Consider the following 24,995-nt stretch of genomic DNA (forward strand, 5'->3'; position numbering starts at 1 on the left):
AATTGACCCGCAAGTGAAGGATTTGTTACTTTTTTACATTTCAACCACAAAACTCCTTGAATCCATGTATTTTTTTGTGTGTGTATTCGTGATTCAAGTGCGACAAAAGTCCCTGATGAACACCCAATTTAAAAAGAAAAAGAAAAAATGAGTTACGGGTTAAAATGACCCGGCCTCAAGTCGCTCTAAAACTACATGACTTTCTTGGAAGTGCAATTTTTACAAAATAGCGACTCAAATCTCAGTCTGTTCCTGTCATATGACTTAAAGAAAGCTGTGATTACAGTGCACAAGTATGGACTACTTTATCATACTTTTATGCTGCTTTTTTTGTGCTTTTTTTGTCCGTTTTTTGCTTGAAATAATTTTTGCACTGCATTATTCTTTCCAGAATAAATCTCTGAACATTCATAAATCAAGATAGATTTACTAAAGATATTAATTCTTGTTAACTGAAAAATAAATCAAAATTAAGCAAGCTTATGCTTAAAACAAGAAATATCTGGCAGTTTGATCAGAAAAAATAAACTTATTTCAAAGGGAAAATGACATGTTTTCCACAGTCAGATTTATGCTTTTGCTCTGTAAAGATGATTTATCACCAACAATGTGCGTTTGAGTCCAAGATGAGTCTTTATCTGTTTCTGGGAAATCAGCCATGATGCTTATTGTCTGTCTTTCTCTCTGTCTCTGTCTCTCGCTATAAAGCCAAAACAATCTCTGTTACCTTAAATTATACGCTTATCTCTGTAAAGCTGCTTTGAAACAATCTACATTGTTAAAAGCGCTATATAAATGAAGATGACTTGACTTGACTTGACTAAGGATTTAGTCATTTTCAGATCAGATCATCAGAGATCTGGTGAAAGTAAAGAACGCACTTCTTTGTGTCTGTGTCTTGACTCAGTGAACCATCTCACTCTCTGCTCCCTACATAGTCAGCTGACTTCTAAGAAATAGAACCTTATAAGTAAGTGATTTGGAACGCTCTACACACTGCAATATAATGTGGAGCGCAAAAGATTATATATACTTTAATATAAACTTATATATATATGTATAATGTTTAATTTTAATATGTATGTTTAATATACTAAAATATGTGTGTGTATATATATATATATCTTCTGCAGATGTGCTGCGAGTGCTGTTCACTCGGCCGGGCGGCTCAGGAGCAAGGCCTGTCATGTGACCTGACGCTCGCCGTGGGGTACCAGTGCGGTGTGGTGTCCCGGGCCTGCTGTGTGGACCGCCTGCCCAACGCACTCACCAAACCCACACCGGGTGAGAAGAACAAACAAACACCACACTCTCATGACGGAAAACAGGGAAACAAACGAGTTGAAATCATCATGGTTATGACATCACAACCTTCCTTAAAGGGATAGTGCACCCAAAAATCCGTCTCCATTGAGTTTGTATTGTGTGAAGCTGCCTCCTTGTCATTTCTGACTCATAACAAAAAACAGAACAATGTCTAAAAGCTGCTATGTAACAAGGTGTACAGCAAACAAGCTAAAAAAGCCAGAAATAAGTTTTTATAAGCTGTCGACCCCAAAAAACTAGCGTTTAAAGGAGAACTCCGGTCAATTTTAACATTGAGCCCATTTTTTTGTACATTTGGAGTGCTGTCAATACAGAGAACAACGACAAAAATCGGTGTTGCCTACACCGAGTTATTCTATTTTTAAAATTTGCACCCTGTTGACTTCAATAGGGCAAGTACTAAACCTGCTTTTAGCCTCTTAACATCCTTGATGTGTCATTACAAGTGCACAGAAAATGTGAGTGATTCCTTCTGAGTGAACACGAGTGGATCTGACTGCAGTAGATGTGAAAGATATGTATAAAAATGATGTTATTTAAGCCAGCGCAAATACCTCTGTTTACATCCTGCTTTCGGGTGAAGTCCAAAGTAGTCGATTGCCGAGTTCACGCGCATAGGTTTAGTACCTATGATCACGCGCGTGAACTCGGCAATCGACTACTTTGGACTTCACCCGAAAGCAGGATGTAAACAGAGGACAGCACTCCAAATGTACAAAAAAAATGAGCTCAATGTTAAAATTGACCGGAGTTCTCCTTTAAGGACACAAAAGTGGATACAGGCAATAAGACGTGAAGTATCAGCTGGAAAGAATGGCTAAATTGTGGGATCCTGACTAAAAATACACTATGTGTGCAGTAAACATTTTATCACTGGTATGTCAAATATCCAAATATCTTTTTGATATATTATATTTCTGTAAGCCTTGCTATCCTGTTGCCGATTACGTTCCCCTCAGTGGGTGTGTCACTGTGTCATAAGTATTTATTTAAAGTGTTATCCACAATCGTAATCCAAATCCAGGCAAGGATCATATTAGTGATGTTACATTTGACACTGCAGCTTCAAAGCTTCAAACTTTTTGGAAGTTTTAAGTCCATTTACTAACATTTTTTTAAATATAATAATAAATAAATAAAATATAAGCCTATAAGCCTATGTTACATGATCATATATTCTGACACATAAACAGCATAGAATCCATAAGACCAACATTTGCTTGCATCAAGCAACTCTGTTGGAATTTTTATAATTAGAATTAATATAATTGTTACATTTATTTTATTGCCACACTTTAAAGGGATACTTCACCTCTGGGAAGATGAATGTGTATTTAAAATAGGTAATTTAAGTAGAAGAAATGTGAAGAAATTTTTTATATTTGGAGCTTTCTAGACTGAGAAAAGCCAGAAAATGTATTTTTGGCTTATGTGGATAAAAGACAACAACTCCCAGAATGCACTTGCTTCGCTGCCTTAGGAGGCCACGCCTACCGGTAAGAGTGCGCAGATGAAAACAACAAAGCTAGCCTACGTGATGAGTTTGCGAGGGATTTAGAGATCGTCCAAAATGTCCGGGATTCAGCTTTTGCGTTCTACAGTCGCCATTCATCATGTTTACAGTGGCGAGCAGGACAAGGCTGACGGCCGCGGGAGAACGGCGCGAGGCCGGTGGCGTCATTACTGAGACGCGCCGGGTCTCGCATCTCTCACGGAGGAGCGGGAATTTTCTTAGCAAGGGTAAAGCGCACATCAACCGATCACTTGTTTAGCGTTCATGTAAACACTACATTCAAATTCACCAATCGAAATGAATTCAGTTAGATTGAAAGGTGTGCATGTAAACAATGAATGGCGACCGCAGAAAGCAAAAGCTGAATCCCGGACATTTTGAACGATCTCGCCCGCCGGACAAGTCCGGGAAGAGGAGGATGGTTACTTACTCAGCTTTCTCCTACTATTCAGCTTTCTCCACAGAACAAGAGCCTGCAAGCTTAGCTTCCAAAGAAAGACGGCTGACATTGTGTACATTCTGAGTGAGATCCCTCCCTCTATGGGCGGGTTGAAAACATGCGGAACAACGCCTTCTACTGGCTGTAGTCTTTAGCCTCTGTCCAGAAAATCCTCCGATGACGCAAAATGACGATTTTTGCGTCATCGGAGGATTTTTTCCAGACAAAAAATACATAAATCTCTCGTCTCAGGGGGACATGAGGGTGGAAAGCAGGGTAATTCGAAAATACTACAGGTTTTCTACTAATACAAAGCTTAATGCTAAATCCTGAAGTAACCCTTTAATATGTGAATTATATTATCAGAAAACTGAACATTTAGCGTTGTCAGGCTTTTACTTGTGCTTAATGGATAAAACAACGGCTCTTCGGGTTTATGGCTGCTATAAATTTGACCTGCCACAAGATGGCGCCGTTTTCGACACTTTTGATGCTTCGAATCTCTTCCTGAAACATTCAGTGCTTCATGAGGCTTCATTTGCCTATCCCTAGATCATACACAAACAAACAAACAATTCAAACAATACCAGATAAAGGCTGAGGCAAAGAGGGAAATCCGAGGGGACAGGCAGAGAATCAAGAAAACCAGGAGAAACAGGATACAAACACGCTCAGAAATGCAGTGAGACACATACACAAGACTTCGCAGAGAATGAATGAGAAAACCAGGCTTATATGGGGTGAGCTAAACAAAACCAGGCTTATATGGGGTGAGCTAAACCAGATAATGAAACACAGGTGAATGTGATAATGGATGAAGAGTGCGGGCAGTGAGTTATGGGAAATGTAGTTTGTGAGGGAATGACATTAGTCTGGTGTGGAGTGCCCTCTGGTGGCTCTCAAGGGCACTCCAGCTGGTGACCGTTACAGGGTGCAAGTTAGTTCTCAGAGCAATATGACATGTTGTGCTCGGTTTCAATTGCCTGTATCCATTTTTGTGTCCTTAAACACTCGTTTTTTGGGGTCGACAGTTTATAAAAACGTACTTCTGTTTTTTTTATAGCTTGTTTGCTGTACACCTCGTCACATAGCAGCTTTCAGACAGTGTTTTGGTTTTTGTTATAAGTCGGAAATGACAAGGAAGCATCTTCACACAATACAAACTCAATGGAGACGGTAAGATTGCCCCCCCCTCCCCCCCGGTGTGGGCGTGGCCTAAATGCGCTGTCTCTATTACAGCAGAGAATGTCTAATAAGGGGAGAACTTCCACTCTCAGTAAACTTCCGGCTTCTGAACTGGCTGCAGTTCCACTCTGGCTCCACATGAGGGCGCTCACAGGACGAGTGCAGTTCCACTCTGGCTCCACATGAGGGCGCTCACAGGACGAGTGCAGTTCCACTCTGGCTCCACATGAGGGCGCTCACAGGACGAGTGCAGAATGAGTGGAGGTCTATGGCGCTATACCCCTCAAAATCCACTTTTCTCAGGATATAATTTTTTGTCTAGTAATTTTAATGTTGTATCCGAAAGGAGATGCAAAGAAATTACACATTGCTGGGTGTTAGATTTTTTAGAGTCACTTATTTGCTTTAAAAAGTCTTTTAAAATGTCAATGACGTCACACACATCGTACGACCAGAGATACTGCTTTACGGCAATTCTTATGGCGAAGAGTTTCTGTTTTGTTGTTTTAAAAGACCACGCCAAAAATACACACACACAAACACACACACGATGCCGTCAAGCGGTATCTCTGGTCGTAATCAGTCCTTCACTGACCAATCAGCGTTCATTAGCAGAATGCTAGCGTGTTATGGGCAACAACAACTCAACCTGTAAGAAATCGAAAGGACATAAGTACTCGTTCATTCAACTTTCGACCTATAACCCATGTTGAACTTGCAAAACCTACAATCAAATCTGAGATTTCTCAGCGGCAATCGGGTGAAAGAGACAAATTTAGCCGTCTAGCCCCATAGACTCCCATTCACTCTGCACTCATGGGCGATCGCCCCCAGTGGAGCTCTGGTGGAACTACAACCAACATTCGGTACAATAGGACTTAATAGGGAGTGGCCAGGCTCTCCGTAGACGGGCTCTGATTACAGTCTCAGTATAAATGGACTCTGCTGCCCTCTGGTGCCTCCGAGGAGCTCAAACTAAAGTTGTAATGCATTAACTAACTGTATGTGTTAAAATTACAGATTTACAACCTGATGCACCAAACACAGAGGACCTATGCAAAGGTATCTGGAACTATATGAGCCTATAAAGACATATAATCAAATGCATGATTGAGAGTTTTTCAAGTAATCTCATTAATGTTGTGTGTGTGTGTGTGTGTGTGTGTGTGTGTGTGTGTGTGTGTGTGTGTTTGCACTGAAGCTGCAGGCTGTGCTCAGCGTTGTGTTAACGGCACTTGTCTCTGTTCGGAGGGATACAAGCTGAAGGCGGATAAAAAAACCTGTGAAGGTCAGTGTGTGTCCACCTGTGAATGTACACATTTATTTAAACACACATCAGTCATGTGAGTCTGAGCGATCTCTCGCATTTACACTACACAGATCCGATCTTTTGACCTTATCGGATTTTTTGGTCCGCCTGTTTACATTCACTTTAGACAGGACTGGTATCCGATTTCTGTGTTTACATTTATTCCCACCCAAAATGATTTTCGGTGATCGTTTTACTATGCACATGGTAAACCCTGATTTTAAATGGCCGTGTAAAATTATTTCTATAATTCATGTCGGGTGCTCATGATTATTTGGCAGCATGGGCGAGATAACAGCTGTCATGACTCATGAATGTTTTGCAGCTTTATAGTCTGGAAATAATTTTTGTTTATCTCCAGCTCAGATCTAGAATTTTGAAGTGAAATAAAGTAGCGCTGTATATATATATATATATATATATTTTTTTTTTATGAATTAACTGGAGAGAGAGAGTGGGCGAGTGAGTAACCTAATAGTGAACCTTGTTTAATTAATAACTAGGAAGTTATCACCTCATTGCTTAGAAATATAAGGTAGCTTTCAGTAGCGAAGCTGTTTTAAATCACTGGCAGTGTGAATGAACCAAAATCAAACGAACCCGGGTCACTTTATCCGTGTATGTTCCGGAATCTCTGTGTGAACGCAGCCTCTGTGTCTCGACAGACATCAACGAGTGTTTGTTGGGCGCGCATCAGTGCCGTCCGGGCGAACGCTGCATCAACACACTCGGCTCGGCCCGGTGTCAGAGAGAGGTCAGCTGCGGGACGGGCTACGAGCTCACCGACTCCAACCAGTGCGAAGGTCAGACACACACACACACACACACACACACACACACACACACACACACACACACACAAACACACACACACACACACATTCACTCAGAACACATCAACCAGTGTGAAGGTCAGACACACACACACACACACACACACACACACACTCACACAGAACACACCAACCAGTGTGAAGGTCAGACACACACACACACACACACACACACACACACACACACACACACTCACTCAGAACACACCAACCAGTGTGAAGGTCAGACACACACACACTCACACAGAACACACTAACCAGTGTGAATGTCAGACACACACACACACACACACACACACACACACACACACACACACACACACACACACACTCAGAACACACCAACCAGTGTGAAGGTCAGACACACACACACACACACACACACACACACACACACACACACTCACTCAGAACACACCAACCAGTGTGAAGGTCAGACACACACACACACACACTCACTCAGAACACACCAACCAGTGTGAAGGTCAGACACACACACACACACACACACACACTCATTTAGAACACACCAACCAGTGCAAATAATATTTTAATAATATTCAATAATATAATTTTGTGATTATATAACAATATGATTATAAAAAAAACATTATTTTTTAAGATAATTATTATTACTAAATAAAAGTGTTAAACTAATAAAAAATATTACTATTATATTTCACTCTAAAATAATAAAAAAAATTAAGAAAAACATATTAATTTCACTTCATTTCACAAATGTAAAATTTACAATACTTATATTTATCTACATTTATTTTAAAATGTTAAAACTTTTATTTAGATGGAAAACTTGTGCTTTAACGCAGTTTTTATTTTACTCCATATTTATATTTAATGAAATCACAACTTTTCCAATTTGATTATTGTAGTAAGCCCCAGTGAACAGCGCAGCCCTATAACCTTCACATGTCCCTCATTAAAGTGAATTCTTCTTAATAATAATAATAATAAATGAATAAACAAAGATATAATGTGCACGTTTGCTGTTTCAGACATTGATGAGTGTGAGACGGGCACTCATAACTGCGCAGCCGAGATGGTGTGCCAGAACTCAGCCGGGTCTTTCCGCTGCCGACCCAGAATGCAGTGCGGCGAGGGATTCATTCAGGACGCTCTCGGCAGCTGCATCGGTGAGACAGTTTCAGTGACTAACGTTTTTGATAAACAATCTGATTGCTTTAGGTAAGCGCTCCATCCTCAGATGTAAATGTTTAATCTAAACCCATTTCAGTGGATGGAAGAATGACTTAACACTGTGTCCTAACCAGACGTGATGCGATAAGATTCCAGCGACAAATAATTTGTCTGTCTACACTAGATGTGACGCGACTGCGAGATGTGTAAAAATCAATCAAAACCCACAGCCAATCAGAACAGCATGTGGGCGGAGTCAGCCAATCAGAACAGCGTGTGGGCGGAGTCAGTCAGTCAGAACAGTGTGTGGGCCTAGTCAGCCAATCAGAACAGCATGTGGGCAGAGTCAGCCAATCAGAACAGCGTGTGGGCGGAGTCAGCCAATCAGAACAGCGTGTGGGCGGAGTCAGCCAATCAGAACAGCGTGTGGGCCTAGTCAGCCAATCAGAACAGCGTGTGGGAGGAGTCAGCCAATCAGAACAGCGTGTATCAACATGAAAACATATGTATGATTGTTGAATTGACCTATCTAAGCTCCGCCCCCCTTAGTTACTGTTGCTATCTCGGACAAACAAATGGTCTTACAATCACAGATATAAACCACACAAGAGTGTGTGAGTGTGTAAAAGCCCGTTACGCTCTTTAACGATGTGTGTTCTTGTGTGTGACAGATATAAACGAGTGTGTGAGTGTGACGGGCCCGTGTCCGGCGGGTCACATGTGCTTTAACACCGTCGGCTCCTTCACCTGCCAGAGACAGTCTGTGAACTGCGGTCGCGGATACCATCTGAACGCACAGGGAACTCGCTGCGTCGGTACACACACACACTCTCACATGTTCAATTCATGACCAGTCAGATCAAGCACTGCATTATAATGGTATTCAGAGAGAAAATACAATGTCAAGTAAAACATATGCTTAAATTAAAAAAACAAAACAATGAATTACATCATAAAATAATTTATTTTATCTCAATAATGTAGCATAATTTATCAATAATGTGTCATACATTAAAAATGCATCACATTACAGAAATAAAATGGGTTGCAAATTGCATTTTTAGTTTAATTCGAAATATTTGAAAGAGAGGTGGGAAATATTTGGTGAAAAAAAAAAACCCTTGGAAATATATGACTAGGAATATATGACTTCAGAGAAAAAGTATATATATAAAGTAATAAAAATTATAAATAAAATAAATAAATAAAAATCGCCCCAGAAGGAAAAATAAATAAATAATATAATAAAATAATCAAAGAAATTATTCTATATATAATTATATTACATAGCACAAAATGTGTACTAATATAATAATTGGTCTTCAGAGAAAATAAATAAATATAAATAACAAATAATAAAAATGGACTTCAAAAGAAAAAAACAAAACACTAATATAATAAAATAAATAATAAAATATTTAGTGTTTATATTTAGTGTTACATTATGTTTATGTTATATATATGTTATATATATATATATATATATATATATATATATATAATCAAATAATACAAATTCTGGAAAATCTAAGACTTCAAAAGAAAAAAACACTAATTAAAATATAAAAAATAAATATTATATGTTAATATTTAATGTTACATTATGTTTATGTTTTATATACTGTACATATATATATATATATATATATATATTTTAGAAAGTACATAATGTTTATGCCATTTTATTATAATTATATTAATTTATAATGAATATAATTTAATATACAGTATATAAAGTATATCTTATTTGAGCAAAAATCCAGCTCTCAATTTCACCCCAAAATCAAAAGGAAAAAAATAAATAAATAATATAATTAATAAATATAATAGAACATACTTGTTGCATCACATTATGGAAGTAAAATGGGTTGTGAATGCCATATTTTGCCAGGTTTGAGAGTTTTCCACTGATAAAGTTAGTCTGTACTGTCTCTTTAAGAGCTGAACGTGTGAGTGTTCATCCTCTCGCCTCAGATATCGACGAGTGTGCGGGTCCGGATAACTCCTGTGACGGTCACGGCTGTATTAATCAGGTGGGCTCGTACCGATGCGAGTGCAGGTCCGGTTTCATCTTCAACAGCATTACCAGATCCTGTGAAGGTCAGTGGTTAAGAGGTCAAAGGTCGTAGGTTCAAACTCGCACAAGGGTTCATGCATTTGAATTTATCTGTCAAACACAGCGTGCAGAGTTTGTCTTCTGTTGATCTGTGTGCCGTATTTCTTTCTCTTCAAACATAAATGAGGAATAAATAAATGAAATGTGCAGATTTTGCGTTAACTTCAATTTGCATATCTGAGGGTCTCGAAGTTCATTTCCAATTCTTTTTAAATGCAACATTTACACTGAATGAAATGATAAAAAATATAATTAAATATTATTTTGTTATTTGTATCATTTTTTAAAATTGAATAATATATAATTTTAAATTAAATAATGTTTTATATATGATGTATAATTTATTCAAATAATTAAAATATAATCAAATATGATTTTAATAGCTATTTTTATAATTATTTAAAATAATTATATTGTATGTGTATATATATATATATATATATATATATAAAGTAATACAATTATACTATATAAATATATAATTTAAATAATGAAAAAATATTAAATAATCTAATTATATATTTTATTTAATTATACTTATAATTATTAATTATAACTATTTAATTGCTTGTATATATATATAATTTAAATCATTAAACATATAATCAAATGTTTATATTTTATTTATATATAGTTATTTAAAATAATTTAATTATATATAATTTTTAATTAAATTATACAATATAATTAAATATTTTAATTATAAGTTGTATATTATAATTATTTTAAAAGTTATATATATATATATATATATATATATATATATATATATATATATATATATATATATATATATATATAACATTATTATCATTATTTTAATGCACCTATTTCTTGACTCCTGTTGATCTGAATGCTGTCTTCCTTTTCTCCTGAACGTCAGACATCAATGAGTGCAGGAACTATCCGGGCCGACTCTGCGCACACAAGTGTGAGAACATCCTGGGCTCCTACAAGTGCAGCTGCACCACCGGCTTCAAGCTGGCCGCCGACGCGAGGAACTGCGAAGGTACTCGAAAACCCATTCAACTAAAGCCCGTTCACACCAAGGACGATAAAGATAACGATAATGATATAGTTCTAAAACTCGTTGGGATCACTTTTGGAACGTTTTTTTTTCCAGCTGTTGAACGATAAAACATTGACAGCCAATCAGAATCCATTCTAATTAAAGGGCTCGCGCATTTAAAATGGCAGACGACATTGCAGAGAAGTTAATCACAGAGGTCCAGATAAATCCACCATTGTTTGACAAGTCAAGGCTTTTTTTTAAGAAAATGGAAAACAATCGTTCATCCCTCTGAATAAACAATATTTCCTGAGTATTATTTTTTCCTCAGTAATAAAGTATTACCTCAGGTTTCCAGCGCTCGTTTCCACAACATTGTTTTGATTCCTTTGAAGTCGCGGTGAAAACACTAGTTGTTGTTTTTATTCCACTATATTGACTAAATTCTCTGTTAGATTATTAGATCGATTACACGCGTCACTCAGAACACAGTATGCTGAGGACATCTGCTGGTTAAAGCCGTGTAAAAGCAACAAGAACAGCAAAAACATGTTCAATGACGTTGTACACACTTTGAAACCGCAGCGTGCAAGCTTAGAATAAACAGACCGTTAACGTTCATTAAGTGTGGACGCAAATATAGTTACCGTTATAAATGTGAACGGGCCTTAAAGGTGCAGTGTGTGATTTTTAGCTGCATCTAGTGGTGAGGTTGCGAATTGCACCCAACAGAAGTTACGTTAGCCGACAGGAAGGGATGTCGTCGTCTGAGACAGCAGAGAGGAGCCAGTTCAGCAATGAGGTTTCTTCACAAAGATAAATTAAGAAATTATTGTTAATATAAGTTATTCCGAATATTATTGTCACTTGTTCATCATTGTGTCAGTGTTTTATTCGCTGACTTTAGCTGAAGCTTCTTTACATGAAGAACAACATAGTGACGAAACGCGTTTGTCCGCTCAGGGCCGCTGTAGAAACATGTCGATTTAAGGAGACCCGCGGTGTGTGTAGAGAGAAATGCCTCATTCTAAGCTAATAAACACATAACGGTTCATTATGTAAGGTTTTATACACCACTGAAAATATAGTTATGTATATGATATTGCATTTCTGTCGACAGATCCTCCTAAATATTACACAGTGCACCTTTAATAATTATCTCAGTCAGCCTTGGTTAATTCTCTGGCCTGTCGTTTCCCCGCAGACCTCAACGAGTGCGAGAGCGCCCCCTGCAGTCAGGAGTGTGCCAATGTTTACGGGTCCTATCAGTGTTACTGTCGCCGTGGTTACCAGCTGAGTGATGTGGATGGGATCACCTGTGAAGGTGAGTGTCTGAGCGTCTCAATGTCCACGCTATCCATCCTAAACAGTGTGTGAGATTAGAATAAGTGTGTCCCAAAGCATTTATGTTGAAAAGATTATGCCAGAAGCCCTCGGATGATCTACTATTTCCAGTGGATTTTCGAAGTGTGGATCTGTGTTCACTATAAAGGCTAATATTACCCACAATCCATTGCGCTTTGGAGGAGGAACTGCAAACACGAGTGTTAAAAAACTACAAAACATGGCGGATAAGGTTTTTAGATAAAGGTTTGAGTGATCAAAAGTTTAACCTGATTAAAAATATATTTATTTAATGTTATCCGTGTCATATTTCATCTGCTATAACAATGTGGCCAGTTTACTGTAACGAGATGATTGACAGGCCAGTTTACTGTAACAAGATGATTGACAGGCCAGTTTACTGTAACAAGACGATTGACAGGCCAGTTTACTGTAACGAGATGATTGACAGGCCAGTTTACTGTAACAAGATGATTGACAGGCCAGTTTACTGTGACGAGATGATTGACAGGCCAGTTTACTGTAACAAGATGATTGACAGGCCAGTTTACTGTGACGAGATGATTGACAGGCCAGTTTACTGTGACAAGATGATTGACAGGCCAGTTTACTGTGACGAGATGATTGACAGGCCAGTTTACTGTGACAAGATGATTGACAGGCCAGTTTACTGTGACAGAGATGATTGACAGGCCAGTTTACTGTAACAAAATGATTGACAGGCCAGTTTACTGTAACAAGATGATTGACAGGCCAGTTTACTGTAACAAGACGATTGACAGGCCAGTTTACTGTGACGAGATGATTGACAGGCCAGTTTACTGTGACGAGATGATTGACAGGCCAGTTTACTGTGACGAGATGATTGACAGGCCAGTTTACTGTGGCAAGATGATTGACAGGCCAGTTTACTGTGACAAGATGATTGACAGGCCAGTTTACTGTGGCAAGATGATTGACAGGCCAGTTTACTGGGACAAGATGATTGACAGGCCAGTTTACTGTGACGAGATGATTGACAGGCCAGTTTACTGTGACAAGATGATTGACAGGCCAGTTTACTGTAACAAGACGATTGACAGGCCAGTTTACTGTAACAAGATGATTGACAGGCCAGTTTACTGTGACAAGATGATTGACAGGCCAGTTTACTGTAACAAGATGATTGACAGGCCAGTTTACTGTGACAAGATGATTGACAGGCCAGTTTACTGTAACAAGACGATTGACAGGCCAGTTTACTGTAACAAGATGATTGACAGGCCAGTTTACTGTGACAAGATGATTGACAGGCCAGTTTACTGTAACAAGATGATTGACAGGCCAGTTTACTGTGACGAGATGATTGACAGGCCAGTTTACTGTAACAAGATGATTGACAGGCCAGTTTACTGTGACAAGATGATTGACAGGCCAGTTTACTGTAACAAGATGATTGACAGGCCAGTTTACTGTGACAAGATGATTGACAGGCCAGTTTACTGTAACAAGACGATTGACAGGCCAGTTTACTGTGACGAGATGATTGACAGGCCAGTTTACTGTAACAAGATGATTGACAGGCCAGTTTACTGTGACAAGATGATTGACAGGCCAGTTTACTGGGACAAGATGATTGACAGGCCGGTTTACTGTAACAAGATGATTGACAGGCCGGTTTACTGTAACAAGATGATTGACAGGCCAGTTTACTGTGACGAGATGATTGACAGGCCAGTTTACTGTAACAAGATGATTGACAGGCCAGTTTACTGTGACAAGATGATTGACAGGCCAGTTTACTGTAACAAGATGATTGACAGGCCAGTTTACTGGGACAAGATGATTGACAGGCCAGTTTACTGTGGTGAGATGATTGACAGGCCAGTTTACTGTGACAAGATGATTGACAGGCCAGTTTACTGTGACAAGATGATTGACAGGCCAGTTTACTGTGACAAGATGATTGACAGGCCAGTTTACTGTGGTGAGATGATTGACAGGCCAGTTTACTGTAACAAGATGATTGACAGGCCAGTTTACTGTGACAAGATGATTGACAGGCCAGTTTACTGGGACAAGATGATTGACAGGCCGGTTTACTGTAACAAGATGATTGACAGGCCGGTTTACTGTAACAAGATGATTGACAGGCCAGTTTACTGTGACGAGATGATTGACAGGCCAGTTTACTGTAACAAGATGATTGACAGGCCAGTTTACTGTGACAAGATGATTGACAGGCCAGTTTACTGTAACAAGATGATTGACAGGCCAGTTTACTGGGACAAGATGATTGACAGGCCAGTTTACTGTGGTGAGATGATTGACAGGCCAGTTTACTGTGACAAGATGATTGACAGGCCAGTTTACTGTGACAAGATGATTGACAGGCCAGTTTACTGTGACAAGATGATTGACAGGCCAGTTTACTGTGACAAGATGACTGACAGGCCAGTTTACTGTGACGAGATGATTGACAGGCCAGTTTACTGTAACAAGATGATTGACAGGCCAGTTTACTTTGACAGAGATGATTGACAGGCCAGTTTACTGTGACAAGATGATTGACAGGCCAGTTTACTGTAACAAGATGATTGACAGGCCAGTTTACTGTGACAAGATGATTGACAGGCCAGTTTACTGTAACAAGATGATTGACAGGCCAGTTTACTGTAACAAGATGATTGACAGGCCAGTTTACTGTAACAAGATGATTGACAGGCCAGTTTACTTTGACAGAGATGATTGACAGGTCAGTTTACTGTGGTGAGATGATTGACAGGCCAGTTTACTGTAACAAGATGATTGACAGGCCAGTTTACTGTGACAAGATGATTTACAGGCCAGTTTACTGTGACAAGATGATTGACAGGCCAGTTTACTGTAACAAGATGATTGACAGGCCAGTTTACTGTGACAAGATGATTGACAGGCCAGTTTACTGTAACAAGATGATTGACAGGCCAGTTTACTGTAACAAGATGATTGACAGGCCAGTTTACTTTGACAGAGATGATTGACAGGCCAGTTTACTGTGGTGAGATGATTGACAGGCCAGTTTACTGTAACAAGATGATTGACAGGCCAGTTTACTGTGACAAGATGATTGACAGGCCAGTTTACTGGGACAAGATGATTGACAGGCCAGTTTACTGTAACAAGATGATTGACAGGCCAGTTTACTGTAACAAGATGATTGACAGGCCAGTTTACTGTAACAAGATGATTGACAGTTCATTGTTCTTCACAAAATGAGTACGTACTTGAGGGCGTAGTGTAAGTGGGCGAACTGAGACGGTGTTTGCTGTCACACTCCATCATTCATACCGTGTGTTTTGCTCTTCAGACATCGACGAGTGTGCGCTGCCCACCGGTGGACACATCTGCTCTTACCGATGCCACAACACACCGGGAAGCTTTCACTGCACGTGTCCCGCCACCGGATACACACTCGCTCCCAACGGACGCAGCTGCCAGGGTCAGGAACACAGTCATCCGGATCACAATATTCATATACACATACAGAAATCACTGTTCATATACATGGTCTCATTTGTTAACAGTAAATGGAGTAACTAACAACAAACAATACTTCATTTATGAACATTTCTTAATTTTAGTTAATAAAACTTTTCATTTTCATGTTAGTTCACTAAATCTTGAAAACGTATTGTAGTGTAAACCGTTATTACAAATTATTGTGTTTTAAATATTACTATTTAGGTTTATTAGCCCCTTTGTATGAGGCGTTAAACCGAGGTCCTGACTCTCTGTGCTCACAAAAATAATACATAAATAAACATTAAATGATAAATAATATTAAATAAATAATAATATTAAAGATGTATTTATTAGAAATAATACTGAATAAGTAACAAATAATAATAATAAATTAAATTCTATATTATATATATACAGTATATATGTATGATATATGAAAATATAATATGTAAACTATATATATATACTTTTAAAAAAGTATACCATACACTGTATATATAAAATATACATAAAATATAATTTAACTAATTAAAAATAAACATGCAATAAGTATACTATTTTCTTTAATAAAATAAATATAAAATATAATTAAATATAATTTAAATTATTATTTTCATTATTTTATAATTTAAAATAATTACCTGTATATATAATTAAAATTTTATTAAATTAATATTAAAAAATAAATATACTTTAAATTGTTTATTTTTATTCAGTTTTAGTTCCATGGCATCATTTCTAATTTTCTATTTTAAGTCTTTAATCTACTATTTATTTTTTATTTTATGTCAGCTTTATTTCAATGAACAAAAATATTTTTATGTTTTTAGTTACCGATAATAACCCTGAGTGTCACTGGTCAGAATTCATAAAAAAAAATTCAAAAAAGTTGTAATTGATAAACCATCAATTTCACACATAATGTGCATCATTTCTCATATTACACCACTTTATGTTGTGGCAAAAGTGACATTTCATCCAAAAATGATAATTCTGTCATTAATTATTCATCCTCATGTTGTTCAACCGTTCATCTTCGGAACACAAATGAAGATATTTTTGATGAAATTGAGAGATTTCTGTCGCTCCATTGATGAGCAACTACCACTTTGATGCTTCAAAACTTTATAAAGTGATCGTAAAACTAATCCATATGAACTGAGCGGATTCTGATGAGACACAATCACTTTATAAATGACAATGAGGGTGAATAATTAATGACAGAATTTTCATTTTTGGGTGAACTGTCCCTTTAAATATGGTCAAATCACTGTAAATAAAGCAAAGTGCTTTATATAAGCATAATCATCAAGACCAACACTAATATCGCTGTGTTTCCCCCACGAGCAGATATCGATGAGTGTGTGGCCGGGACTCACGCCTGCACAGAATCCCAGAGCTGCTTCAACATCCAGGGCGGATATAAATGCCTGAGCTTCGACTGTCCCGCGAACTACAGGCGCTCCGGAGACACGTGAGTGACCGACGGACTCAAGTCAGCCAGAACTCGTTCAAGAGCAGAAGGACATTACACAACTGCACTGATTCTTGACTTTATGCTGTAGGAATTTCATCCAATTTTGAATTTCCGTTAACTTTAATATTTGTCATATCTGAGAGTCGGTTTCCAAATATTTTTTAAATGTACCGTTTCCACTGAATACCAACAAAGAAAATAAAAAACGAAATGCAAACATTTAAAAATTAAATAATAAATATTGAAATAATAATATTAATTAAATAATACTATTAATAATTTATTTATTATGAATAGAAAGGAATAATTAATATATATATATATATATATATATATATATATATATATATATATATATATATATACAATATAATTTTCTTTTTATTTATGACAATTACATTTTATTTGAATAAATTGTATAAAATATAATATGTGAACTATATATATCAAATCAATTAATCGCGATTAATCGCATCTAAAGTTTGTATATATTCATAAAATATATATATATATATATATATATATATATATATTCACAAACTTTATATATTTACAAACTTTTATGTTAGATGTGATTAAATCGCGATAAATCGGTTTGACAGCACTAATACTTTTTAAAATGTTAAATTATATATATATATATATACACATTTAATTGAAATAATTAAAAATAAACATTTCCACTGAACATGAACAAATAAAAAATATAATACAAATTATGCAGTCTAGAAACAAAAAAACTAATAAATAAATAATACAAAATGACACAAATATTAGTACATATATATCGTGCAGGAGTTGACATACAGCTCAGATGTTGCAGGAAGATATTAATATCAGAACTGGGGATCCTAACAGATCTGCTGATCACACTGTGCATGAACGCAATGCATGAATTGTGCACAAAGTTTCATTAATACACGATGCAATTAATATCATTAATATCCCCAACCGATAAGAGCGCAACAGTTCCGGAAGGATTTTTTCCCATTCATTTTCTCCCCCCAAAAAAGTTTCAGTACAAATTGAACTATGCCGGCTTGATCCGAGATGCACAGCAATATTTAAGCGTCTCTGTGTAGAAAGAAATGGGACTGTTGAACTCTCACTCTAAAACATGCTGGGTTGTTTCGACCCAACTTTGGGTCAAATATGGACAAACAAACCCAGCCGTTGGGTTAAAATTTTAAATGACATTTTTAACCCAAACGTTTGGGTTTGTCCATATTTGACCCAAAATTGGGTAAATTTTTTATTTTTATTTAATTGGGTTAAACCAACCCAGCGTTTTTTAGAGTGTGATGTCACTGTGAATGCTCCTCCCCCCTCAAACAAACCCCTCCCCCTAAAATCACACACTCCTCCGCATGTCGTGCACCGTTCTAACCCCTCTTTCTCTTCTCTCTTTTCCCACGTGTGTCTCTCCATCTCCCCTTCACAGTCGCTGTGAGCGCTTGCCTTGTAATCTGACTAGCGAGTGCCTGGCCTTGCCTGTGAGAATTACCTACTACCACCTGACATTCCCCACCAAAATCCCCATTCCCACCAACATCTTCCGCATGGGCCCGTCCAACTCGGCGCTCGGGGACGACATCGAGGTGGCCATCGTGGACGGGAACCAGGGAGGCTTCTTCTCCGTCAAACGCGTGGATCACGGCGGCGTGTTGGTGGTTCAGAAACCCATCACGCTTCCTCAGGACTTTGAAATCTCTCTGGAGATGAAGCTGAGGCGATTCGGACACCTTAGCGTTTACCTCTTCAAGATACGCTTGTTCGTAACCCCGGACGAGCTGAGCAACGTCATCGCTGAATGAAACCAGTGCTTGATAAAAGCAGACGCTCCGATGTGCCTCTGGCATCTCGTCTAATGTTGCCTTCAAGTCCTTCTGGAAACGTCCCCTATCAAGTGATTTTGACATTCATTTTTATCAAGTCTAAAATAACACTGATGCGCCTCTGACATGAAAATCCAGTTTTTCACTACTAATTGACCATTCGCTAAGCTCCGCCCCCTCTTGGTTACTGTTGCTAACTCAGACATGTTTTGCATAACGTTTAAAAACAATAAACTGGAAAGTTCCGTGATAAATACATCATAAAAATATCTGAATATTACATTGCATTACAATGTGTGCATAAAAAAAAAATCAAGAAATTAAAATGATTTTCAGTCAAATATGCACATAAAGTGGTAAAAAAACAAATTAAAACAAAAAATATTTGCATTGAGTAAAATATGCACATAACATGGTAGAAAAATTGCAATGAATTAAAAAAAATTATTTGCAGTAAAATATGCACATAAAATGGTTACAAATTTCACAATTTAAAATGTATTTGCAGTAAAATATGCACATTAAACTGGTAAAAAAATCACTTATTAATGTATTTGCAGTAAAATATGCACAATAAAGTGGTAAAAATATAAAATATTAAATATGTATTTGCAGTAAAATATGCACAAACTGTTGAAAAATCCCAATATATATTTTTTTATTTGTAGATTATGCACATTAAGTGGTAAAACAAATCTTTCAAAATGTATCTGCATTAAAATATGCACATAAAATGGTAGAAAAATGGACACTTTACATTAACGACACTCAGAAACATGATTAACCCATAAAGACTTGAAGGCAACATTATTCTCGACTTTAATCTCGATACTGCAGAAAGCAAAGTTCCTCAGGTGTCTAATGGGAATATATTACCTGAGATGATGTTCTTCTTGTATCAAAACTGCTGTTCATTATATACTCTAGTCTATGACTGTATCTGAAACTACTTTCAAATACCCAAACTGTGATCAGATGTGACACTTGAATCAGACGTCTGTATGTTATAGGCCACTAGATGGCGCTGTTAGGCAAAGCAAATCAACTGCTGTCAAAATCATTTTTATTATTATATTCTATTATTTTTACTCTATTATTTTCTAATAAAATTGTACTTACTTTAGGATTCTTGTATTTTATTTAAAAATATATATATTTTTGGCTTTAAATAGTTTTTTTTTTTATGATACAGTGGAGAGATGAAATGGAAAGTGGGAACGGCGGTTGGAAAATTACCACACACGTCATGTGCACTAGCCACCCTGACGCGATTTTATTAACATTTAATTAGTCATGTAGGAAGCATCCATTAATCATTAAAGTGGTTAGCTGGATAATTAGCCAGGCATTTGAACCCTTTAGCCTGTATTTAAAGGATACATTAGCCGCTAATCCACCAACATACACCCAGAAACAGACGGAGCGATGTGGTGACGTCGATCTTTGAAGAGAGATCTGAAAGATGCTAGCTGTAACGGCTAGCCAGGGTAAATATTGTTAGCTAAAACTAAAACCATTAAAACACCATTTGCATTATTTGAAATAAAATAAAAAAATCAGCTTGTTGACAAGACAACATTTCTCATTTTCTTTTCTTTTTTTTTATTTAAAAAGGACAAAATCACAAAATTACAAAAATATATATAAATTTATTAAAAAATATAAAAATCATTCAAAATATTAATAAAAACTATAGGCCTAATATCAGTGATATCGTAATCAATGATAATGTAAACACTTCTGACTGCTAGTTAAAACATGGTTATGCTAGTGCTAAAAATAATCAACTAAACAATTAGTGTTGAATGTTTGTGCTCAAAATGATTCTAAAATGCTAAATAATAATCGTAATTGGGGATAAAACAAAACATTTGAAAAGTAAACAAAAGTTGTAAAATGTACTAATAGTATTACAGGTTGTGAAAATGAAAAAAAGGGGTTAGATTCAGTTTTATTTATCATATGTTCTCATATTGTTTTATTTTTGTAATTTAATATTTACATTTTTATAAAGTCATCATTTTGTTTTAATACAGTACTGTTTTGATCTGCTTGCTATTTGCAATGGTTAACATTTGGAAACATCTGGGTTGGGAAACACCTTAGCAACCATCTCTACAACACTCTTGCAATAATCAAGGAATTCCCTAGCAACCACCTAGTTAATCATAAGAACCATCGAGCAACACCCTAGCAACAATCTAAAACACCCTAGGAACAATCTAGCAACTCCGTAGCAACCATCTACATCACCCTAGCAAAAAAACGATGCCATCGTTACTGTATGTATCACTGTGTATCAAGTAAGCCAGATTCAATCACAACAGACTGGGTCATCTGACCAATCAGAGCAGAGTAGACCAATCACAACAGACTGGGCCATCTGACCAATCAGAGCAGAGTAGACCAATCACAACAGACTGGACCATCTGACCAATCAGAGCAGGGTAAACCAATCACAACAGACTGGGTCATCTGACCAATCAGAGCAGGGTAGACCAATCACAACAGACTGGGTCATCTGACCAATCAGTGCAGAGTAGACCAATCACAACAGACTGGGCCATCTGACCAATCAGAGCACAGTAGACCAATCACAACAGACTGGACCATCTGACCAATCAAAGCAGGGTAGACCAATCACAACAGACTGGGTCATCTGACCAATCAGAGCAGAAGAGAGACCAATCACAACAGACTGGGTCATCTGACCAATCAGAGCAGAGTAGCCCCAATCACAACAGACTGGGCCATCTGACCAATTAGAGCAGAGTAGACCAATCAGAGCAGAGTAGACCAATCACAACAGACTGGGTCATCTGACCAATCAGAGCAGAGTAGACCAATCACAACAGACTGGGTCATCTGACCAATCAGAGCAGAGCAGACCAATCACAACAGACTGGGCCATCTGACCAATCAGAGCAGAGTAGACCAATCACAACAGACTGGGCCATCTGACCAATCAGAGCAGAGTAGACCAATCAGAGCAGAGTAGACCAATCACAACAGACTGGGTCGTCTGACCAATCAGAGCAGAGTAGACCAATCACAACAGACTGGGTCGTCTGACCAATCAGAGCAGAGCAGACCAATCACAAGAGACTGGGCCATCTGACCAATCAGAGCGGAGTAGACCAATCAGAGCAGAGTAGACCAATCACAACAGACTGGGTCGTCTGACCAATCAGAGCAGAGTAGACCAATCACAACAGACTGGGTCGTCTGACCAATCAGAGCAGAGTAGACCAATCAGAGCAGAGTAGACCAATCACAACAGACTGGGTCGTCTGACCAATCAGAGCAGAGTAGACCAATCACAACAGACTGGGTCGTCTGACCAATCAGAGCAGAGTAGACCAATCAGAGCAGAGTAGACCAATCACAACAGACTGGGTCGTCTGACCAATCAGAGCAGAGTAGACCAATCACAACAGACTGGGTCGTCTGACCAATCAGAGCAGAGTAGACCAATCAGAGCAGAGTAGACCAATCACAACAGACTGGGTCGTCTGACCAATCAGAGCAGAGTAGACCAATCACAACAGACTGGGTCGTCTGACCAATCAGAGCAGAGTAGACCAATCAGAGCGGAGTAGACCAATCACAAGAGACTGGGCCATCTGACCAATCAGAGCGGAGTAGGTTCTTGGAAAGGAGTGGTCTAGACTAGAGAGACTGAATCCTTTATAGTTTCAGACACAGTGAGAAAAAAAGCTGATGCTGCAGTGTACTGTATATTATAAGAAAGTGAAAGTGTTTTTTGACCTTGAATGCACCTTAACCTGCTGTTGAAGACTCAAAATGAGTAGCTTTACAGCAGAACAGGGGCACTCTAAAGGTTCCTCACACCGCTAGGTGGCATTTCGTTGGGTTTTCTCCTCTCTCCCATCACACACACACACTTTCTGACAGTGAATTATGGGATTCTGGGCTTTGGACAGTGGTCTGAACAATTTGTGGCGAAGCTACATCGCCGCCGTGCACCGAGAAACGATGGGCCGCAGTGTTTGTGTTGGTGCGCTATCAAGACACTGACTATAAATAATAATTACCAGAGAGAAAAAGAGAACTTTCGCTTGACCAGAAACACGGCCCGTCCAAAAGCCATGTTTTTCCCCTCAAGTCACACATGGGGATTTAGCGTTTCTGCTCACGTGAGCGAGTGAGTGCGCGCGCGATGGATTCCCCCCAGCGGCGTTCGCCACAATGTTAGCTTTGATGTTATTTGTGCCGTTTGCCCCTCGTTCTCCGTCTTCCTCGCTCGGCATGTCGTGCACAAGTTGGGTATTATAAGCAGGAGAACATTTTGTGGGTTTGGCTCAGGCCTAAGCAAAACGTGGACCCACCCGCTAATTGCTAATTACAGATCCGTGCCCAGCGGCGGCTCGACTGCTCTGTCAGGGGCTTCTCCCCTCTCTGCAGTAAAAACGCCCGTAACCTGATCTGAGCTTTGGGGTTTCACTGCAACTCCTGCATCCGATCAAAGCGCTCAGAGACGGTGTCTGCAGGAATAATGCACACTTCACTAGAGCTGCTCACTTTAAAGTCACCATGACTTTACCTCTGTACAGATGTCAAATAATTCACCGGTTAGCATGGACACACAGAAGCGGTAACACTTTATTTTACAGTGTCCTTGTTACATGTACTTACCATAGTAATAACAGTAAATTATGCATAATTACATGCAACTAACCCTCAACCAAATCCTAATCCTACCCTAACCCTACAGTAAGTACATGTTGTTAATTATTATTACTTAGTACTTGAATGTACAATTATACTGTAACAATGACACCTTAAAATAAAGTGTAACCAAAAATTCTGTATTACTAATTTTTAAGGCCAGACAGGTATTTTGTTGAGGTCAATTAGTAAAGAAAGACTAAACGCCTGTGCACATATATATTCAAACACACATACCTATAGACTAAACACGTAATAGCGCCGTCAGCGTTTTCACAGATTAGCGTTTTTTTAATTTTACGCAGAGATGATAACGTTTTTCAAAAATGTTCAAAACTTGCTCCTTGGAACCTGTTTCAAAGTTTGCGTTCTATTAGAACGGTGTTGTGTTAGCGGCCCCTAAGTTAATAACTAATGATCTTTGCAACAGAAGTGAATCAATCATAACTTTATCTGGACAATAACTTTATTCTAGAGCTGCTGTAAAGCCTAAACAATCTCTGTTACTGTAACTTTCTCTTATCACTGTAAAGCTGCTTTGAAACAATCTATATAGTTAAAAGCGCTATATAAATGAAGGTGACTTGACTTGACATGAAATGAAAATTAACATTTCTTTCTTTTTTTAATGAAATATTGCAGTGTTTATTTATGGAAGAGGAGCCATCTAAAAATAATAAAAACATCTCGAGATTAAAGTCATTATAATGCAAGATTAAACTCGTTAAATTCCAAGAAAAAAAAGTCGAAATACAATGTTGAGAATAAACTCATTAAATTTCGAGAATAAAGTCGTTGTGTTTCGATAAAAAAACTCGTTAAATTTCGAGAGAGAGAAAAAGTCGAAATACAATGTTGAGAATAAACTCATTAAATTTCGAGAATAAAGTCGTGTTTCGATAAAAAAAAACTCGTTAAATTTCGAGAGCAAAAAAAGTCGAAATACAATGTTGAGAATAAACTCATTCAATTTCGAGAATAAAGTCGTGTTTTGATAAAAAAAAACCTCGTTAAATTTTGAGAGGAAAAAAAGTTGAAATACAATGTTGAGAATAAACTCATTAAATTTTGAGAATAAAGTTGTTGTGTTTCGATAAAAAAACTTGTTAAATTTCGAGAGAGAGAAAAAGTCGAAATACAATGTTGAGAATAAACATTAAATTTTGAGAATAAAGTCGTGTTTCGATAAAAAAAAATCCGTTAAATTTCGAGAGCAAAAAAAGTCGAAATACAATGTTGAGAATAAACTCATTCAATTTCGAGAATAAAGTCGTTGTGCTTC

General features: G+C 37.7%; 1 protein-coding gene across 3 annotated transcripts in view; it reads left to right on the top strand.

Moving 5' to 3' along the window:
• The window catches only part of fbln1 (fibulin 1), a 59,143-nt gene that overhangs the window by 16,125 nt on the left and 18,023 nt on the right, over window positions 1–24,995 (top strand). For 2 of the 3 annotated variants that reach the window (XM_081356072.1, XM_081356073.1), the window contains exons 4-14: window positions 1,134–1,284; window positions 5,484–5,525; window positions 5,665–5,751; window positions 6,438–6,575; window positions 7,619–7,756; window positions 8,432–8,575; window positions 9,735–9,860; window positions 10,760–10,885; window positions 12,090–12,209; window positions 15,558–15,689; window positions 17,063–17,186. In XM_081356072.1, the coding sequence (XP_081212198.1) occupies window positions 1,134–1,284; window positions 5,484–5,525; window positions 5,665–5,751; window positions 6,438–6,575; window positions 7,619–7,756; window positions 8,432–8,575; window positions 9,735–9,860; window positions 10,760–10,885; window positions 12,090–12,209; window positions 15,558–15,689; window positions 17,063–17,186 (1,328 nt within the window). Of the gene's footprint in view, window positions 1–1,133; window positions 1,285–5,483; window positions 5,526–5,664; window positions 5,752–6,437; window positions 6,576–7,618; window positions 7,757–8,431; window positions 8,576–9,734; window positions 9,861–10,759; window positions 10,886–12,089; window positions 12,210–15,557; window positions 15,690–17,062; window positions 17,187–18,630; window positions 19,383–24,995 lie in introns of those variants that run through there. The other variant, XM_081356074.1, reaches the window with a different exon arrangement.

The sequence above is a fragment of the Scardinius erythrophthalmus genome, assembly GCF_964197995.2.
Source record: "Scardinius erythrophthalmus genome assembly, chromosome: 24".
Lineage (NCBI taxonomy): Eukaryota > Metazoa > Chordata > Actinopteri > Cypriniformes > Leuciscidae > Scardinius > Scardinius erythrophthalmus.